The following is a 17625-nucleotide window of genomic DNA, read 5'->3' on the forward strand; positions in this document are numbered from 1 at the left end:
TAATACCAACTATAAGATTTTATGAAGATCCACTCATTCTTCTTTGTTAAAATCATGACTAATTTGTGGCTTCCCCAGCCAGGATTATAATTTCAGGCCACTTGCAATACCAAACTAGACTCAAGGAAATAGGTTGTATGGTTTCCCTCATTAGGATGTGCCTATAAATCTGTAAGTAAACTCAGTGGATAGTAAAAGACAAAAAATTACACTTGGACATGATAAACAGGACTCTAAACATTCCAACAGTGAGACCAAAGGATGATATTCTTAGGAGAGGATCACAAGACTCAATAGCTATGTGCATATGATCATATAAAATGATGATCATCAAAATGAACTCCAAGAAGTAGAAACAGTAAGGTTTTTTTTATTATTTTACTTTTTGTGCTACTTTTTTCCCTTTTGTTGCTGTTTTTTTACATTTCTGTACCTTTTGTCTTATATGTAAGTTTATCCAATTTGGAGAAGGGAAAGCACAGAAATGGTGGGACAAAGGATGAATTAATTCAGCAGTGATACTCACTGGACAGTATGTTGGAAATGAACTATACGTAGGGGGAGGGGGCAGGAGGGAATAAACTGGTAGAAAATGGAAGGAGGGGGTAACTATTTTTAAAAATGTACTCATTACCTGACTTATGTAACTGCAATCACCATTACAATAAAAATAAAAACAAATAAAATCAATTTGAAAAAGCCAAAAAAAAATCAACATTACTGTTTCCATTAGTGCTCCAGAAATGTTTTTTTCCATACTCTGCTCCAAATTAAATGAGAATCATCCAGTTGCAAAAGAAAACTGCTTTTTCTTTAACAGCACCATGACAAAGTAGTAGACAGAATGAGCAGAACAGGAGCAACCTCAGAGGCTAAAACAGCAGCAGCTCTACTATAATGACCCACTACAAGGATTAGTAGTTTTTCTTGAATAAATGTGTCTCAATTCATTGCTTGATTCTAGTTATTTTCCAAAGCCTTGAAATGGTTCCTTTTGACAAATTTCATGCACTTTTATCTTTACTTTGTGATAGTGGATTTGCTAAACTTCTCACTCAGGCACTCTGTTAAATACATTTTAAAAATAATTTGCCCAAGTAACCTACTGAAAAATGCCAAAGGAAATATTTTGAATAATTTCTAAATATAGAAACTGCCACTACATTGAAATTACTATTTTATTTTAGCTGTTAACAGGCCATTGTTGAAAAGGCTTACTCAGGTGGACTTAAGTGGAAAAAGCAGTCTAAGCAATGAGCATTTGTAAAGAAAGACACAGAAGCATGTCAGAAAAGTGTGTGGTTAAGAGTTGGGTGGATGAACACTTCTCTATTTTTAGCTCTCTCTGTTCAACTGCAAAGACACTCAAATCTCTTATGAAACCCTTAAAATGTCCTCTTTTGGCCAAAACAGTCTGGTATTTTTAGTTCAATCTCCTCTTCTCATCAAATTTCTTAAGATAATAATTCAAAAATTATTCTTCCTTTTCTCATAGCTGGATGCCAGTGGCTCACACCTATAATCCTAGCTATAATCCTGGGTCACAGTTCAAAGCCAGTTGAAGCAGGAAAATCCATGAGATTCTTATCTCCAATTAATCCATCAAAAAGCCAGAAGTGGCAATGTGGCTCAAGTGGCAGAGCACTAGCCTTGAGCCTAAAATTCAGTGACAGCACCTAAGCCCTGAGTTCAAGCCCCAGGACTGGCAAAAAAAGAAAAAACACATCTCTCACAATTGAAAGATTATTTCTAATGGTTGGAAAAATAGCCCCATTTTAATGTACCACAGTGAACTCAAAATCCAAGTGCAAAAATAAATGAATCTTACCCTGACCTCAAAACCCACTCTTTGTCCTCTAGTGCTCCTTTTTTCATTTATTGATACCAGAAGATCACCTAACATAGGATCACCTATGTTAGAAACTAAGATCTTTGATTCATTCTCCTTTTTCTCTACTATATTGACTTCCAGTTCAATTTTAAGCCTCACTAATATTACCTCCATCCTATTCTCAAATCAACCTTCTCTGCCCTCACTTCTTACATTTCAAGATGGCAATTTTGATGCAGCAATGTCAAGAAAACTCTTAAATGGCTATGTAGAAAATGAACCCAGAGCCAAACTTGGCTTTCCTCTAAGATTTAAATTTTTTTCTAATGCTTTACTTATACCATTTTATGACTATAGTAGGTGATGTTTCTAAATATTTTGCTGATTAATAAGCAAACTTTATGGAGCTTTGCCATTTACTTCTAAATGTATCAGTTTTCTATAAGTTTCTTTCATGTAAGTAAATATCTGCAATTTTCAAACCTTATAACCTCTATAGAAATTATCACTGAGTCATAAAATAGCTTTCCATGCCTCAAACGATGATTAGCAATTTCACATGGAAAAACTCAGGGGAAATTAACTTAAGGTTTGCCTGTATCTAAAACAGTATTCTGGCTTCCCTGAAATTTTTCTAAAACTTGGCTTTCAAAGAAGGATGTGTGACTTTTGGCAGACACAATTTAGTTATCTTATACAAAATATTTTTGTTAATGCACTCATTTATATGTTTGACATTACCCTCTAAAATGCATAAAAATACAATGAAGGATCCCTAAATAATGTTGTTTAGAAGACAGTGCTTCATGTTATATATTCATCTTATCTTTGAATTACAATTTTAGACAGAGCTAGAGTACCTGAAAAATGAACATTATCTGGAAAGTGTAATACCCAGACTAAACCTAGAAAGATAATGTAAAAAATATTACATTTAAAGAAATAAAGAGAAGACATATCAATTCAGTGGTTCAAAGAATACCTCCCTTTTGTGTGCTATAACATATCATGAACTTTACAGTAAAAACGGCATAGGCTTCTATATATTATATTTATTCATTTATTACCCTTATGGCCAACCTGAACAAAAAAGTTCAGGATACTCCATCTCCAAAATAAGTAGCACAAAGCAGGGCTACAAGTAGCTTACATGGTGAAGCAACAGCCAGAAAGCAAGCCAAGTAAGTATGAACTGAGTTCAAACCCTAGTACTACCCAAAGAAGAAGAAAGGGAGGCGGGGAAGAGAAGGAGGAGGAGGAAAATAACTGATGAAAACAACAAGAACAAATTAAAAGTTAATAAGAAAAAAAAAACAAAGCAAAGATCAGAAATTGAGGCTGATATCAATAAAACTAAGTAATAGTAATAGTTATTGAAAAGATACAAATAAAAATCTTGAACACTTTAGATATAGAAGAGATATGCCTCAACATAAGAAACAAATATATGAGCTGGATGTAGCTCAATGGCAAGTGCTTGTCTACCAAATACAATGTCCCAGGTTCGATCCCCAATACCAATAAAGACAAAAAAATACAGTATCATACTTTGTGGAAGTAATTTGAATGTCCTACCTTTAAGATCTGAAACAAGACAAAGATATCTACTCCTAGTCAACACAGAAGCCCTAGCAACAGAAATCAGGCAAAGAGAAAAATAGAAAGGGAGATGGGAGAGGGACAAAGGGAAGGGGAAGAGAGAGAAGAGGAGGAGAGAATCAGAGAAAAGAGAAGAGGAGAAGGAAAAGGGAATTATAAAAACACTGGAATCTGAAATTTTTTCATTAAATATTTCCAAAACACTTGAAATAAAATAGGAAGCAAACCAGCAAAGTTATTCTATCAAAATGAAATCGCTGCATAAGTAGCAATGGGAACTATGCAACCAAAGAACCAAATAAACGTCTGCATGTACTAGAATCTAGTTTAAGTGGCAGAGACTAGGAATAAATACTTTGGCCATGTGGTATATCCAAAGACAAACACACACACATGCACATCACGCCTTAAAGATTTATAAGTGAATCAGTTTCTAAATAGAATAATCTGAATTAATTCAATTTCTTACCTTCTTCTGCTTCATCCTCTTGAGGTGACACTGGACCCCCTCCACTAGTAGGAGTAACAGGTTCCTCTTTGTCAGACTCTCGCTGCAGGCTCACTACCTCATATATTGCATCTCCAGCACTGGAATGTCCTTTTCCCTCAGACTAAGAAAGATATAATCATATGTTTAAATATTAGAAATCTAAAGAAAAGATAGTATATTTCAATGGTTCATTAAAAGTATCTGAAATGGCCGGGTGCAGTGGATCAAGCCTGTAATCTTAGCCTGTAATCTTAACTGGGAAGCAGAAATTGAGGGACTGTGGTTCAAGGCCAGCTCAAATTCTTTCAACTCTTTTCCATTTATAGCCTTAGACCATCCTTTTCTCTCTGCCTCTAGAGCTTTTCCATCTCTTCTCATATCCATCTTCGATCCTTACATCAAATATCACTTCTACAAATTGGATATTTAGAACTTACCTCCACATCTACAAGGTATGTTCCTTCTGTGTTTGACTCTCACAAAACTTTCACCACATTGCACATTTATTTTTATATTTATTTGTTAAATAGCTTTTAAATACACAAGACCATTAATTCAATAAACAAATGTGGTACATGACACAAAATAAACATATATGGAAGGACTGGCTAGATTAATGGTTAAACATATGGATTTGGGAATCAAATCTGAGACTGAAATAAAATTAAATATTCCACATTGGATAATTTAGTATGATAAGTTATAGTATCTGTAATAAAATGAAACTAGTGCTTCCTCCAAATTGTTAAGATAGATACAATACATACGTGTGTGAGAGAGAGCTTATGTGCGTGTGCGTGTGTGTGTGTGTGTGTCCTGAGGCTTGAATTAAAGGACTGGGTGCTGAGGAATGGAACCCAGGACTTCATGCATGCAAGGCAAGCACTCTACCGCTAAGACATATCCTAGCCCCAAAGAAGTTTTAAGACAGATTAGGAGGACCTTTCCCCTTCTAAAGGGATGATTTTCTTTTCCATGTAAGGGGTCCACTTGGCTAGGGAATAAATGCTAAACTGAATTTACTGCATAAGAATATTAACTTTTTCTGAATCTTAGTTTCCCTGAATAACAATTAATTTTATTCTCTGTGGGAAATACACAGAATGTTCTTTACATTCAGATCACCAAGCACAGTTTTTCACTTCTCATCACTGCTTTTAGAATGTTCTTTCTAGTATCTCATTTTAAGTAACTGAAGCTCTTAGGGATTGACTGAAGCTAATATTAGCAGTGCACTGTAGCTGGTAGCTGTCAAACCCTACCACCACCACCACCACATACAGTCACTGAGGCACAAACAGACAGCCAAATCAGGCCTATGAGTTAGAAAGAAAGTAGGGTGTGGATCAGAGCTGAAATCACACTACCTGCAGTAGTAGAGGCTAGTTACAGTTACCCCAAGACACAGGAAGATAGTGATGGGAATCTGCAGTAGTATGGGAATCTGTATTTGCCCAGCAATCAAGGTGCCCTACTCTGTACCATTCTGCCACGGCTGCAGCAGTTGGGCTTATGGACTTCATTTACAGTGACGCCCTGGAGTACAACCTGGCATCTGTTTCAAGTTGTGCAAAGATCTCGACCAGACAAAGACTACTGCTGTTATTCCTGTGGCCCCTGACACAGGCTGGTTGTGATCATTACTCCACTATGCCTGAAATCCTATAAGAGATGGTAGTAGCTGCAACCTTAGCACTGTCACTTCTGCAAATGCTATGAGTGCTGTGAAATGAATAGTTACTTCCTTGGCCCAACTAAACTGTCATAACAATGGTAGAGGCCCAAATTCAGCCACCATAACTCCTACAGAACTACTGAGAGCCTTAGACACAACCTGGAAACTTCCTCATCTGGAGGCTTCCCCTCACTACTTCTATAAAGATAAACAACTCCAAAGCTGCATCTGTTTTGGCTGCCAAGAAAAATTTCCTCCATGACCACAGCTGTCATAGATTCACTCAGAAGCACAACAGATCCCTAGGTCCCCATCACACTGTACTCCTTCAGATGTCCTCACTCTGGTCTATAAGAAACACACCTTTCAGGCTTGGGAATATGGCCTAGTGGTAAAGTGCTCGCCTTGTATACATGAAGCCCTGGGTTCAATTCCTCAGCACCACCATAGAAAAAAGCCAGAAGTAGAGATGTGGCTCAAGAGGTAGAGTGCTAGCCTTGAGAAAAATGGAAGCCAGGGATAGTGCTCAGGCCCTAGTCCACACCCCAGGACTGGCAACAAAAACAAAACAAAGAAACACTTTTCTCCACTGATGACAGATAGGAAAGACAAGCCAAGTACACCTGTGCAGACTGTCATGATAGGGCAGAATGTGAGTAAGGAGCAGTCAGGACACTGTGTACATGAGTGGGCCCACCCATTTTGGGCAGCAAACTATAAGCAGCACTCCTCTCACCCCCATTAGGATGGCTAGTCTAGGACTTCTGTGCCCCTGCATGACCCTTCTGTACTGCAGCATAGGTTCAAGTAAAGTCTTCTTGGGATAATCTTACTACCTGTTCATGATTTCTGTCTCAGGTAGATTGGGCTGAGCTGGCTACATAAAGAGTTATTAACACCAGCGACTGACTGCTATCCCCAAGAACACCTAGCAGCCAGAGAGCTGCTGATGAGCTGCTGAGAGAACTGCAGAAGAGCTGCCAGAGGATGCTGTGAGCTGCAAACTCCAGGTGCTGAGAGCACCTAGGAAGGCTGCCAAAAACAGCTGGGAAAGCTGTTAACATTAGCTGCTGAGAGCCACTGGCACTCAGAGCTTGATGTTCCAACACTAAGGAAGCTTTCTTTGTGATTTCACTTTTTTGTGTGATTTCTATCCGGATCAAAAGAACCCTAAGCCATTAATAACAATTAGATGGAGATGGCAAGAATGAATTTGACATTTTAACATTAAACCTATACTTAGTACAGAGCTTCCTATTGGAAGGAAAGGTGTAAGAACAGGTAGCTACTTTTCCTCTAGCCCAACTCCTCTTTTCCTGATAAAAATTAAAAGAGTAACTCACTTTTCTGTATTGAAGGTAAAGTCATAAGATATTCTGAAAACAGGAAGATTATAGCCTTCGTTTTTAAATTTTATTTATTTTTATTGTAAAGGTGATGTACAAAGGGGTTACTCTTACATAGGTCAGGTAATGAGTACATTTCTTTTTGAACAGTGTCACCTCTCCCCTCGTTTTCTTCCAGTTTTTTTTTTCTCCTGACCCCTTTCCCCGAGCTGTATAGCTCATTCTAGAAATAGCATGTAGTAAGAATCACTGCTGAATTAGTTCACCCTTTGTCCCACTATTTATGTGCTTCACTTTATCCTCCTCCAAACAGATAAACTTACATACAAGACAAAGGTACAGATATAAAGAGCAGCCTCAAAAGGAAGAGAAAAAATACAAAAAGTAAAATAAAAACCTCTTGCTTCCATTTCTTGGAGTTCATTTCAATAAACAGAACTTTATATGATCATATATGCACATAACTATTGAGCCTATGTGATCCTTTCCTAAGAATATCCTCCTTGGAACTAGGAAAGGGAAAGGAAACATCAAAATGGAGAGACAAAGGGTAAAAGGCAAACCAATGCAACAGTGATACTTACAAGACAATATGCTATAAACCAACTGTACTGGGGGACGGGATTAGAGAAGGGGAAAAGTGGGAGAAAATGAGGGAGGAGGTAACTGTCACCTCTCTGTACCTCACTTTGACAATTTTTTTTTTTTTTTTTTTTTTTGGCCAGTCCTGGGGCTTGGACTCAGGGCCTGAGCACTGTCCCTGGCTTGTTTTTTGCTCAAGGCTAGCACTCTGCCACTTGAGCCACAGCGCCACTTCTAGCCATTTTCTGTATATGTGGTGCTGGGGAATTGAACCCAGGGCCTCATGTATACGAGGCAAGCACTCTTGCCACTAGGCCATATCCCCAGCCCGACAATTTTTTTGAGTTACAAAAAGAAAATTACAAGTGTTGGTGATGACTTGGAGGTCTTAGAGCTTGTGCATTGTTGGTAGTTATGTAAAATAATAGATTTGCTATGGAAAATGATTTGAGCAGTAGGGAATTTTCTCAGAATAAAAAAATTATAGATTAGTATAAAAAAAGAATATTCTACTTTGGTCTCACTGTGTCAATGTTTAGGTCTATTTAATTTATCATGTCCAAGTATAGGTTTTTTGTCTTTTACCATCCATTGTGCTTCTTGTAGGTTTGTGGGCACACTCTACTTATTACAAGTGAGGGAAACCATGCCACCTATTGGGGGTGGGGGGGCCTAGCTTACTTCACTTACTATTTTTTTTTTCCAAATCTTATATAGCCTTTGTCATGACTATAACCTCCCCTTTACTGACAGGATATTTTCCATTCTTCAAACAATCCTTTGCCTAAAACCAAAAGACACCAAGTGGAAAACATTTATCAAGGAAAAGGCTTCTCACCTTAGTTTCTTTTTAGCATTATGACACTTCTCGATTCATCCTAACTCTTCTGTGACATTTACCACTATAACACTCCAATTACTACAAAGTAATTTACTACAAAATAAATATTTAGTAAATGTTTGTTGAATAAATGAATGAGAAAATAGGCAAACAACCCTATGCTGGCTAATATTATCACCGTCTTAACATGAAAAAAACTGAAATTCATAAACACAACTACCAAGTGGCAGAATAGGACACTAGCCTCATATATAGTAGCAGAATGAAACATTATTTTCGCTTGCCTTTCTACGTCACTATATAGTCTAAAAATTGATCATGAAATCAGCTAGAGCTTGAACGCACCTTGACAAGTTCTTTCAGTAGTAAGGTTGTTTTTCATTTCAGAAAAAGCCCCCAGACATTTTGCTAATGATTTCTTAGAGTCTGAAAACAGCTTTTCAAGAATAGATATGAAGAGAAGAATCCAGATAATAACCCCATCAAGGGTATTCTCCACTCAAAATACCCTATGCAGTACATAAAGTATCCAATTTTTTTAAAAAGCATGCAACCTGTAAAGATACATGCCATCCAAATAATAATCAACTTCTCCCGCTCCCTATATTCCTGATTCCAATTGATCCAGGATGCAAATATAAGTTTATAAATTAATTTTACATAAAATTAAGTTCATAAATTATAAATTAAATTTATCCTTGCTGACTGAACAACAAAGCTTTTACTTTATTTTAAAACCAAATGCCAGTTTAGGGAGCTGGCTTAGTGGTTGAGTGCTTGCCGAGCATACATGAAGCCCTCAGTTCGATTCCTCAGCACCACATAAACAGAAAAGGCCAGAAGTGACATTGTGGTTCAAGAGGTAGAGTGCTAGCCTTGAGCAAAAAGAAGCCAGGGACAGTGCTCAGGCCCTGAGTCCCAAGCTCCAGGACTGGCAATAAAAAAAAAAAAGATAGTAAAACCCAGTGCCATTTAAAAACTCAGAGTCCTAGCTAGCTTCTGAGCTTCTGAGCCATTGCTTCATAGATATTGCATCCGGACATTGTGGTACATACTTGTAATCCTAACTACTCAAGAGGCTGAAGCTGGAGGACTTTAAGTTTGAGGCCAGCCTAGACTATTTAATGAGAACATGTCTCAAAATCCTACAAAATTAAAAATTAAACAAAAAAATTAACACAGACATTCTCCTATATGTAATTACATATTCTACTTGCAACTTCTATAGAAAATAAACCACATGTTTAAAGAGAATCTTTAAACTACAAACTGTGTCATTCTGGTGGTGTAGTTCCTCCTGGTCTAAACTGTCCTCAAGTATATTAATTTTTCTTTGGTATTGAACATATGCTTTCTTTTATAATGTTGATTTTTTATGTATTTCCTTATTACTATGAGGTAATACAAGAGACCCTTTGCAGAAAATATTGTATATTAAACATAATACCTTTACTGTGGACACTACCATACTGCAGAATCTAGAAATAAGCCTATATGTGAATTAGCTTGACTCCAGCAATCATGAAATTACTTAATGCTGACCAATTTTTATGCAGCTCAGTAATCCAACTATCACAGAATTTTAGCGATAAAAATCTCAGTAATACTATTAACTCACACTGACTGTTATAATAACAAAACTCTATCTATTGAGAACTTTACCAGTTTTATCTAAAATACTTATGCTATATATAAACTCAAAAACTTTATTCTTTTGTTCAAATCAAAATATATGACATTTGCCACACACATAAATGGGAGTAGGTGATTCCTTTTCAATCAGATATAAAATTCTCAATGTGCTGGGGATATAGCCTAGTGGCAAGAGCGCTTGCCTCATATACATCAAGCCCTGGGTTCGATTCCCCAGCACCACATATACAGAAAATGGCCAGAAGTGGCGCTGTGGCTCAAGTGGCAGAGTGCTAGCCTTGAGCAAAAAACAAGCCAGGGACAGTGCTCAGCCCCACCCCCCCACCCCCAAAAAAAATGTGTTCAATAAAATTCTCAATGTCTTTTCAGGACAGATGCTCTAATAAATAAACACAATTTATTATTAGATTATTAATAGAACTTCCATAATAAGAAGCAACATATCTTTCAGAAAATGTGTTCATTATGATATTCAATGTGCTAATGGAAATTATTTCAATTATTTAAGACCTAATTCTAGAACACAGGCTATCTCAATGTATGTCAATCTGCATTAAAATATCTATACTACCCTCAAAATATCTCAAATTTCCTAAAGCAATATTAATATAGACAACATGGTTTAAATTATCTTTTAGAAGAATATCATATAAGCATTTTTCACTTATAACAATGGATGGGGTTTTGTATATTTGCCTCAAACTGTCCAGAATAAGATAGAATCCAGAATCAGCCATTTCTCCTGCTGCTGCCTCAACTTATCCTCTTGAGAATGGAATTGTTTAACAGGAACTTCACCTAATTGGCTGTAGTTCCCGTTTTTCCTGATTCTTACGATTCTCTACAATACTTAATTCTTTTTTAAAAAATATCTCTGAGTTCCCTGAGATAAATTTTGCATATTCCAAGGTCCTGTCTCTGTACATTCATTCCTTCAAGCTTAAGATAACTTTGTGGTCATCGATTTTTACCACATTTCAGCATCACGCCATGTGGAAAGAATTTTTACAAAGAATTTTACAAAAACAAACAGGTCTCAAATAGTGAACATGTAATTTTATAAGGTAAGCAAAATTTCATCATGAAATATTGATTATACTGCTCCCTCTCTCATTATACCTAAATAGATCTCCTATCACATACACTTTTGGTAGTAATAAGCCTACTGTTTTTATTTATTACATTCTCAAATGAAAGAATTAAATAATTAGATAAGTAAGTTATAGCTCACTTAGGGACTACTTGGTAGTGCTTCATTAAATTACCCAAAAGAAACAGAAAAATGCTGATATTTAATTAAAGAATCCCAAATCAATGTCTGTCATATTGCTTTGCTTAAAATGGATATATTGCTTTTTAAACATAGTACAGAATAGTAGACATAAGAATTTTAACTCATAATCTCAAATTTTTAAGTTAATTTCTCACAATAAATGTTTTTCATTCATCTAACAATTCCAGAAGTTTATGATGAAGGTGTGAATTAAATCACCTATCCTTACATAAATATCTGAAGGAAATGCTGCTTTATTCCATTTAATTTTCTTTTTTTTTTTTTGTGCTGAGACCTACTAAACTTCAGTATATGGTACTCTTAAGGTGCAGCACTTCTGTTACTATTGGAGATAAAAGTAGAAAACAAAGGTAATGCTCACCTTCCCTTTGCTCCTTTTGTCTAAAGGCAAGCCATAAAAACCTAGTCAATGTTTCCCAGAAGTGCATTACAAAACTTTCATTCCAAAGTTATCTTCCTTATGTCCATGGAAAGGAATGCCTATATCCTTGACAACACAGATGCCAAAAGAAATCTGAATAAACTCACTAAGTTCCTGAAGTGTATTATCTGTTCACACTTCTTCTGTCAAATCACACTTTCACATAACTGTCCAGTCTCAAACCTAGCATAAAAATACAATTGTCTGTCTCTTTGGGTGTTCATTTATAAAGGTTTCTCTATCGTATAAAACTTACAGGAAATATACCTCTATGTCTTTCTATTGTTAATGTGACTTCTATTGCAAGAGCCTCAACCATTAATCTAGCAATGGGTGAGAGAAGCAACCTCTTCATGTAGTGCATACCTTAAAAGAAGTTGGTAGCACCCAATTGTTCCTGATGCCTTACCATTATTTTGGGCTAAACATCAACAGAATATAGAATTGTTCTATAATTTAAAAAATTATAAAACAAAACAATATGAACTACAAAGTTTGTATTCGAATCAAAAAATCCTACCACTAAAATAAACTGTATGCTAATACTACAGATTCGTACCCAATGTCCTTTTTGTCCTCCGCTGTACTGAAGGTCACTAAATATGTATTTTGTATCCCATTCAGTCCTAAATAAACTACAATCAGATTTCTGTCCCACTGTTCCTCTCAAATCGTCTATGCCTTAATAGTCTTACCATTGTAGTTCCTTCTTATGTAATCAAATCACTGACCTACCTGAAGTAACTATACTGCAGGAATGCTCTCTAGTTAGAAGCTATTTCCTCTCTAGTGGTCCCCTCCCTCCCATTCTCCTGATTTTTAACCCCACACATGTGCCTATCTTTCTTTGGTTCAATCCTCATTCTTTTCCAATATTTTAAATATCTTCATTCCCCAAGGCCTGGGCACTGTCCCTGAGCTTCTTTGTTCAAGGTTAGCACTCTACCACCCCTTGAGCCACAGAACCACTTTGTTTTTTCTGTTTATGTGGCACTAAGGAATCGAACCCAGGGCTTTGTGCATGCTAGGCAAGCACTCTAACACTAAACCACATTCCCATACCACATTGATCATTTTTAAAAGCATTCTCCTAAGGTTAGGATTAAAATATCTAGATGCCTACAAATATCTCTACCTAAGAGTACCAAAGGAAGTTAAATTCAACATATAGAAAACTATTCTATCCTTCATCACCGCAAAACTTTTCTCCTAGACATTGATTCAATCAAGATACATTCAAAACTCACCCAGTCACCTAAAACAATTCTACCTTTAGTTCTCCCTTGGTCTTAATATGAAAGTGAACATAATCTGGTTGGTTTTTACTTTCCAAAAGCCTTTCCATGTCATTGTTTCTATCTGCCCTTTCCTACTGTCCTCAAGCCATCATAAAGTCATATCTTGGCTGCATAGCCTTCTTCCTGGTTTCACAGTGAGTTTTATCAATTATTCATTTAGCGCCACTCACACTTTAAAAGCCTTCAGTGATTCCTCTCCATCTAAGAAGAAATCTTCTAAATTCCTGAGTATGGATATTATTCCAGAATAATGCTATGGGAATATCTAATTTCCTGAACAGTATTACAACAGAATTTTGTGAACTTATCCAACTATTGTCTCTGACTAAACAATCTTTCTGCATCAATACACTAAGCCCAACTTTTTCCTAGGTTCAAATCCTAGCACTAAGAAAACATAATTTTTTTAAGTAATAGTAAAATGTACTAGCATTTACCAAGGAACAATCACTGTTGTATTTCCAAGGTTAGCAGTTACTCCTTATGACAAGTTATTGGGTAATATAATCACCATTTCAGAAATGAAAAATACCTTGCCTAAAATTACACAGCTGGGAAATATACAGTAGAAGTAAACAAGGGTACCAACTAAAGAAGTCCGTCCAAGCACAGTGAGCCTAATCCTATCTACTTGAAAGGAAGATCAGGGAATCTCCATTAGGGAGCAGCCCAAGCAGAAAAGTTCTCAGGACTCAATGGCTAGGTATGTTGGCATACATGTGGGTCTCATCCTAAGCAAGCACAGTGGCTGGTTGCAGTGGTACAGGCCTACTAACTCAACCAAAAAGACACAAATAGGAGGAATGCAATCCATGTTGACCAGGGCAAGAGTGATACTTATCTCAAAAATAACCAACACAAAAAAAGGGACTAATGGAGGAGGTAGCTATAGTGGCAGAGGATCTGCTTAGTAAATATTAGGCACAGTATGGTCAAAAAATAAATAAATAAAAAGATAAATAAACTGAGTGGGTAATTTGAATCCAATGTGTTCAGTGTGATCAGTAGGCACTACTATAATTTGCATATGTCTCTACTGTTGCATTAGCATCTAGTCTTTTAAGATATTTATTATATACTTCTATTGCTCAAAAGATGTATGGTATGATGGATTTGTGTAACATAATGTTATATTGAAGGCACTCGATAAAGTTTTAAGAAACTTACCTAAGTATTGAAAAGTACTTCTAAAATTGTGCCGTGTCAGCAAAATATAAAATAAATAAAACAGGCCTTTGGCCTTCCTTCCTCAATACAGGGAGGGACACTTCATGTCCCTCTTGATTTCTCTACCAATACTTTTAATAAAATCTAGCTGAAGGAAAAAGTCTTATAAAACCTATTAACAAGGAGGATACTATGACTTCATAAAAGTTATTAAAGTCTACTTTCTTGGGACTTTGGCATTTTTATGGGTACCAAAGCTTTAAGCCAGTGGAATGAATGTCTAATAGTACCAGAAATTCACTAGTATTAAAAAGCTTTCGAAGCAGAAATTTGTTAGCAAAAAATTTTCAAATAATCCCATATATATAGAGGATGCTTCCTCAATCAGCATCAAATATCATTTGATTTTAGCATCTAAGAACTTGTTTTTCTTCTAGGAATAAGAATAGAAATACTGCCAATGTTTCCAAGGTTTCCACTATAAACTTTTCAGATATAATGCAACAAATTTAAATAGTGATGTCAACAAAGTCTTGTAAGAAATGTAAGTTTGGTTTAGCCCCTGTTGTCACTGTATTTGGTTTTAGCACCCCGGGTATTGTATGTTTGTCTGAATTAGGGAAGGGAAGGGGAACATCAAAATTTTAAGACAAAGGGTAAAAGGCAGCAGCACTACTTAAAAGACAATACAATTCAGGGTGAGGGAGGAATTGGGGAGAAGGGAAGGTGGGAGAAAAATGAGAAGGTAGAAAGTTTGACAAGAAATGTACTCAAGAGCTGGGGATATGGCCTAGTGGCAAGAGTGCCTGCCTCATATACATGAGGCCCTGGGTTCGATTCCCCAGCACCACATATATAGAAAATGGCCAGAAGTGGCGCTGTGGCTCAAGCGGCAGAGTGCTAGCCTTGAGCAAAAAGAAACCAGGGACAGTGCTCAGCCCCTGAGTCCAAGCCCCAGGACTGGAAAAAAAAAAAAAAAAGAAAAAAGAAATGTACTCAATACTTTACATATGGAACTGTAACCCCTCTGTACATCATCTTAACAATAAAACATATTTAAAAAACACAATACAGGCTGGGAATATGGCCTAGTAGCAAGAGTGCTTGCCTGGTATACATGAAGCCCTCAGTTCGATTCCTCAGCACCGCATATATAGAAAACAGCCAGAAGTGGTGCTGTGGCTCAAGTGGCAGAGCCCTAGACTTGAGCAAAAAAATAAGCCAGGGACAGTGCTCAGGCCCTGAGTTCAAGGCCCAGGACTGGCAAAATATATAAAAATTAAGAACTTAAAAACAATACATTTTTTTAAAAGAAAAGGTAAGTTTTCCTCTACATCATCTTTATAATAATAGAAAATTTAAATTTATAAAAGTTAAATACTTTTTTAAGTTTTCAAGGAAAAAAAAAACTTGTAACTTCAAACTTTTCAAAATAATTTTCCATTTGCTGTAACTTTTTCTTCTACCCGTACTGAGGCTTGAACTAAGGGCCTCACATTCTTACTTGTCTTCTACACTCATAGATGGGGCTCTATCATTTAGGCCACACCTCCACTCCTACCTTTTTGGTGGTTAACTGGAGATAAGAGTCTCATGGACTTTTCTCTCCAGGCCGACTTCAAATCTTGATTATCAAATCTCAAACCTCCTGATTAGCTAGGATTACAGATGTGAGTCATCAGTGCTCAGCTTTCTTTTAAGTATTAAGATCTGAACTCAGGATTTCACACTTGCTTGCTAGTGTTCTACTACTCAAACCATACCCTTAGCACTTATACGCTTTGGTTGTTTTTCAGAGAGGGTCCCACTGTTTTGGCCAGGGCTGACCTTAGACTATGATTTTCCTACTTTTACCTTTAAGACAACTGGGATCATATGAATACCCCACTACACCCAGCTTGGTATTTCTGCTTAGAACAGATTTCATAACCAGCCAATAATCTATTTTCCACAACTTTGCATAATTTTTCTCTAATACAGATTAAAGTACTAAAGCAAGATACCATCTTCTTCATATTTAAGATAAACTTAAATCAGCTTCATTTCATATTTAATACAACTAAATATTAAAAGAGAATCTAATTTATTCTTTTAAGTTCACATGAAACAATCTCAGGTAATATTTTTTGTGCATTATTGCTAGGAAAAGCTTCACGGTGCTTACCAAAGGCACTCAACATTACCAGTTTCAAAAATATAAAAATAACATCAGTAATACACTTTATTTACATATATACACACTTATATGGAAAAGGAAGGGAATATGAAAGACGGAAGAAGGTGAGAAGATTAAGCAAGCTAATGAGCTTCTGAAAAGCTAGCTATTTTATCTCCTTTAGGATATGATGAGGATAAAATCCACATCATAATAACTGACTGTCAGTAGAAGAATGACAACCTATTTTCTATTCAGTTCCGTTAGGTACCTTTAAATAATACTTTGCCTAAAAATTCTTTTAATAATGATAACAACTTAAAGTAGCAAAAAAAGGAAAGTAAGACAGAAGGGTGGATAGGAAGGAGAGAAGGCAAAAAAAAAAACCTCTTAAAATAGTAAAAGATGCTCAGGGAACTAAAGCTTTAAACATTGTTCATATAGTGATCGTTACAATATGTGTAAAACCAGTCCACTGGGTAATAAAAGCTGACTCAAACCAATGGACACAATAATTTTATGAAATATGAATGCCACCATAATTTCTAAGTATCTGCTATAAGAAATCTGATCCAAGATAACATTTTTAATATGAAAATGGCAAGTGGCTTCTATATTTGCTCAGTGCATTAATGCATTTGCCACATGTATTGTACATTGCTCATTTAATATGAAAATAATTTTATACTGTTATTAATGAGACAAGTAAGATATTGATACAGTATAAATTACCTATTATTGCAAGCAGAAATAACTATGATAATTCAGTATTCCTTGAGATTTTGTTCATATTTTAACTGCATAACCATTGATTGTTTTTCTGTTCTGTCTTTTTGGTTTCAAGTAATTGTAGATGAAACCAAGAAATGACATTTACATACATAATCAACATTTCTATTAAGTATATTCATATTTAAAAGTACATTACAGGGCTGGGGATATAGCCTAGTGGCAAGAGTGCCTGCCTCGGATACACGAGGCCCTAGGTTCGATTCCCCAGCACCACATATACAGAAAACGGCCAGAAGCGGCGCTGTGGCTCAAGAGGCAGAGTGCTAGCCTTGAGCGGGAAGAAGCCAGGGACAGTGCTCAGGCCCTGAGTCCAAGGCCCAGGACTGGCCAAAAAAAAAAAAGTACATTACAGGTTTATGTACATAGCCATTATGCTAGCTGAGGATTTTTTAACTGTATATTACTGACATGGATTTTTCACTTTTTGACTTTGAGTATAACAAGGTTTTGGGGTTTTTTTTGAGGAATTTAACTGCTCTAT

At 36.2% G+C, this 17625-nt stretch overlaps 1 protein-coding gene across 3 annotated transcripts in view; it reads right to left on the bottom strand.

Annotated features, from left to right (window-relative positions):
* Rabgap1l (RAB GTPase activating protein 1 like) overlaps positions 1 to 17625 on the bottom strand; it is a 526658-nt gene that overhangs the window by 428475 nt on the left and 80558 nt on the right. For all 3 annotated transcript variants that reach the window (XM_048356662.1, XM_048356663.1, XM_048356664.1), the window contains exon 11: positions 3900 to 4041. In XM_048356662.1, the coding sequence (XP_048212619.1) occupies positions 3900 to 4041 (142 nt within the window). The remainder of the gene's footprint in view (positions 1 to 3899; positions 4042 to 17625) is intronic.

The sequence above is a fragment of the Perognathus longimembris genome, chromosome 11 (genome assembly GCF_023159225.1).
Source record: "Perognathus longimembris pacificus isolate PPM17 chromosome 11, ASM2315922v1, whole genome shotgun sequence".
NCBI lineage: Eukaryota > Metazoa > Chordata > Mammalia > Rodentia > Heteromyidae > Perognathus > Perognathus longimembris.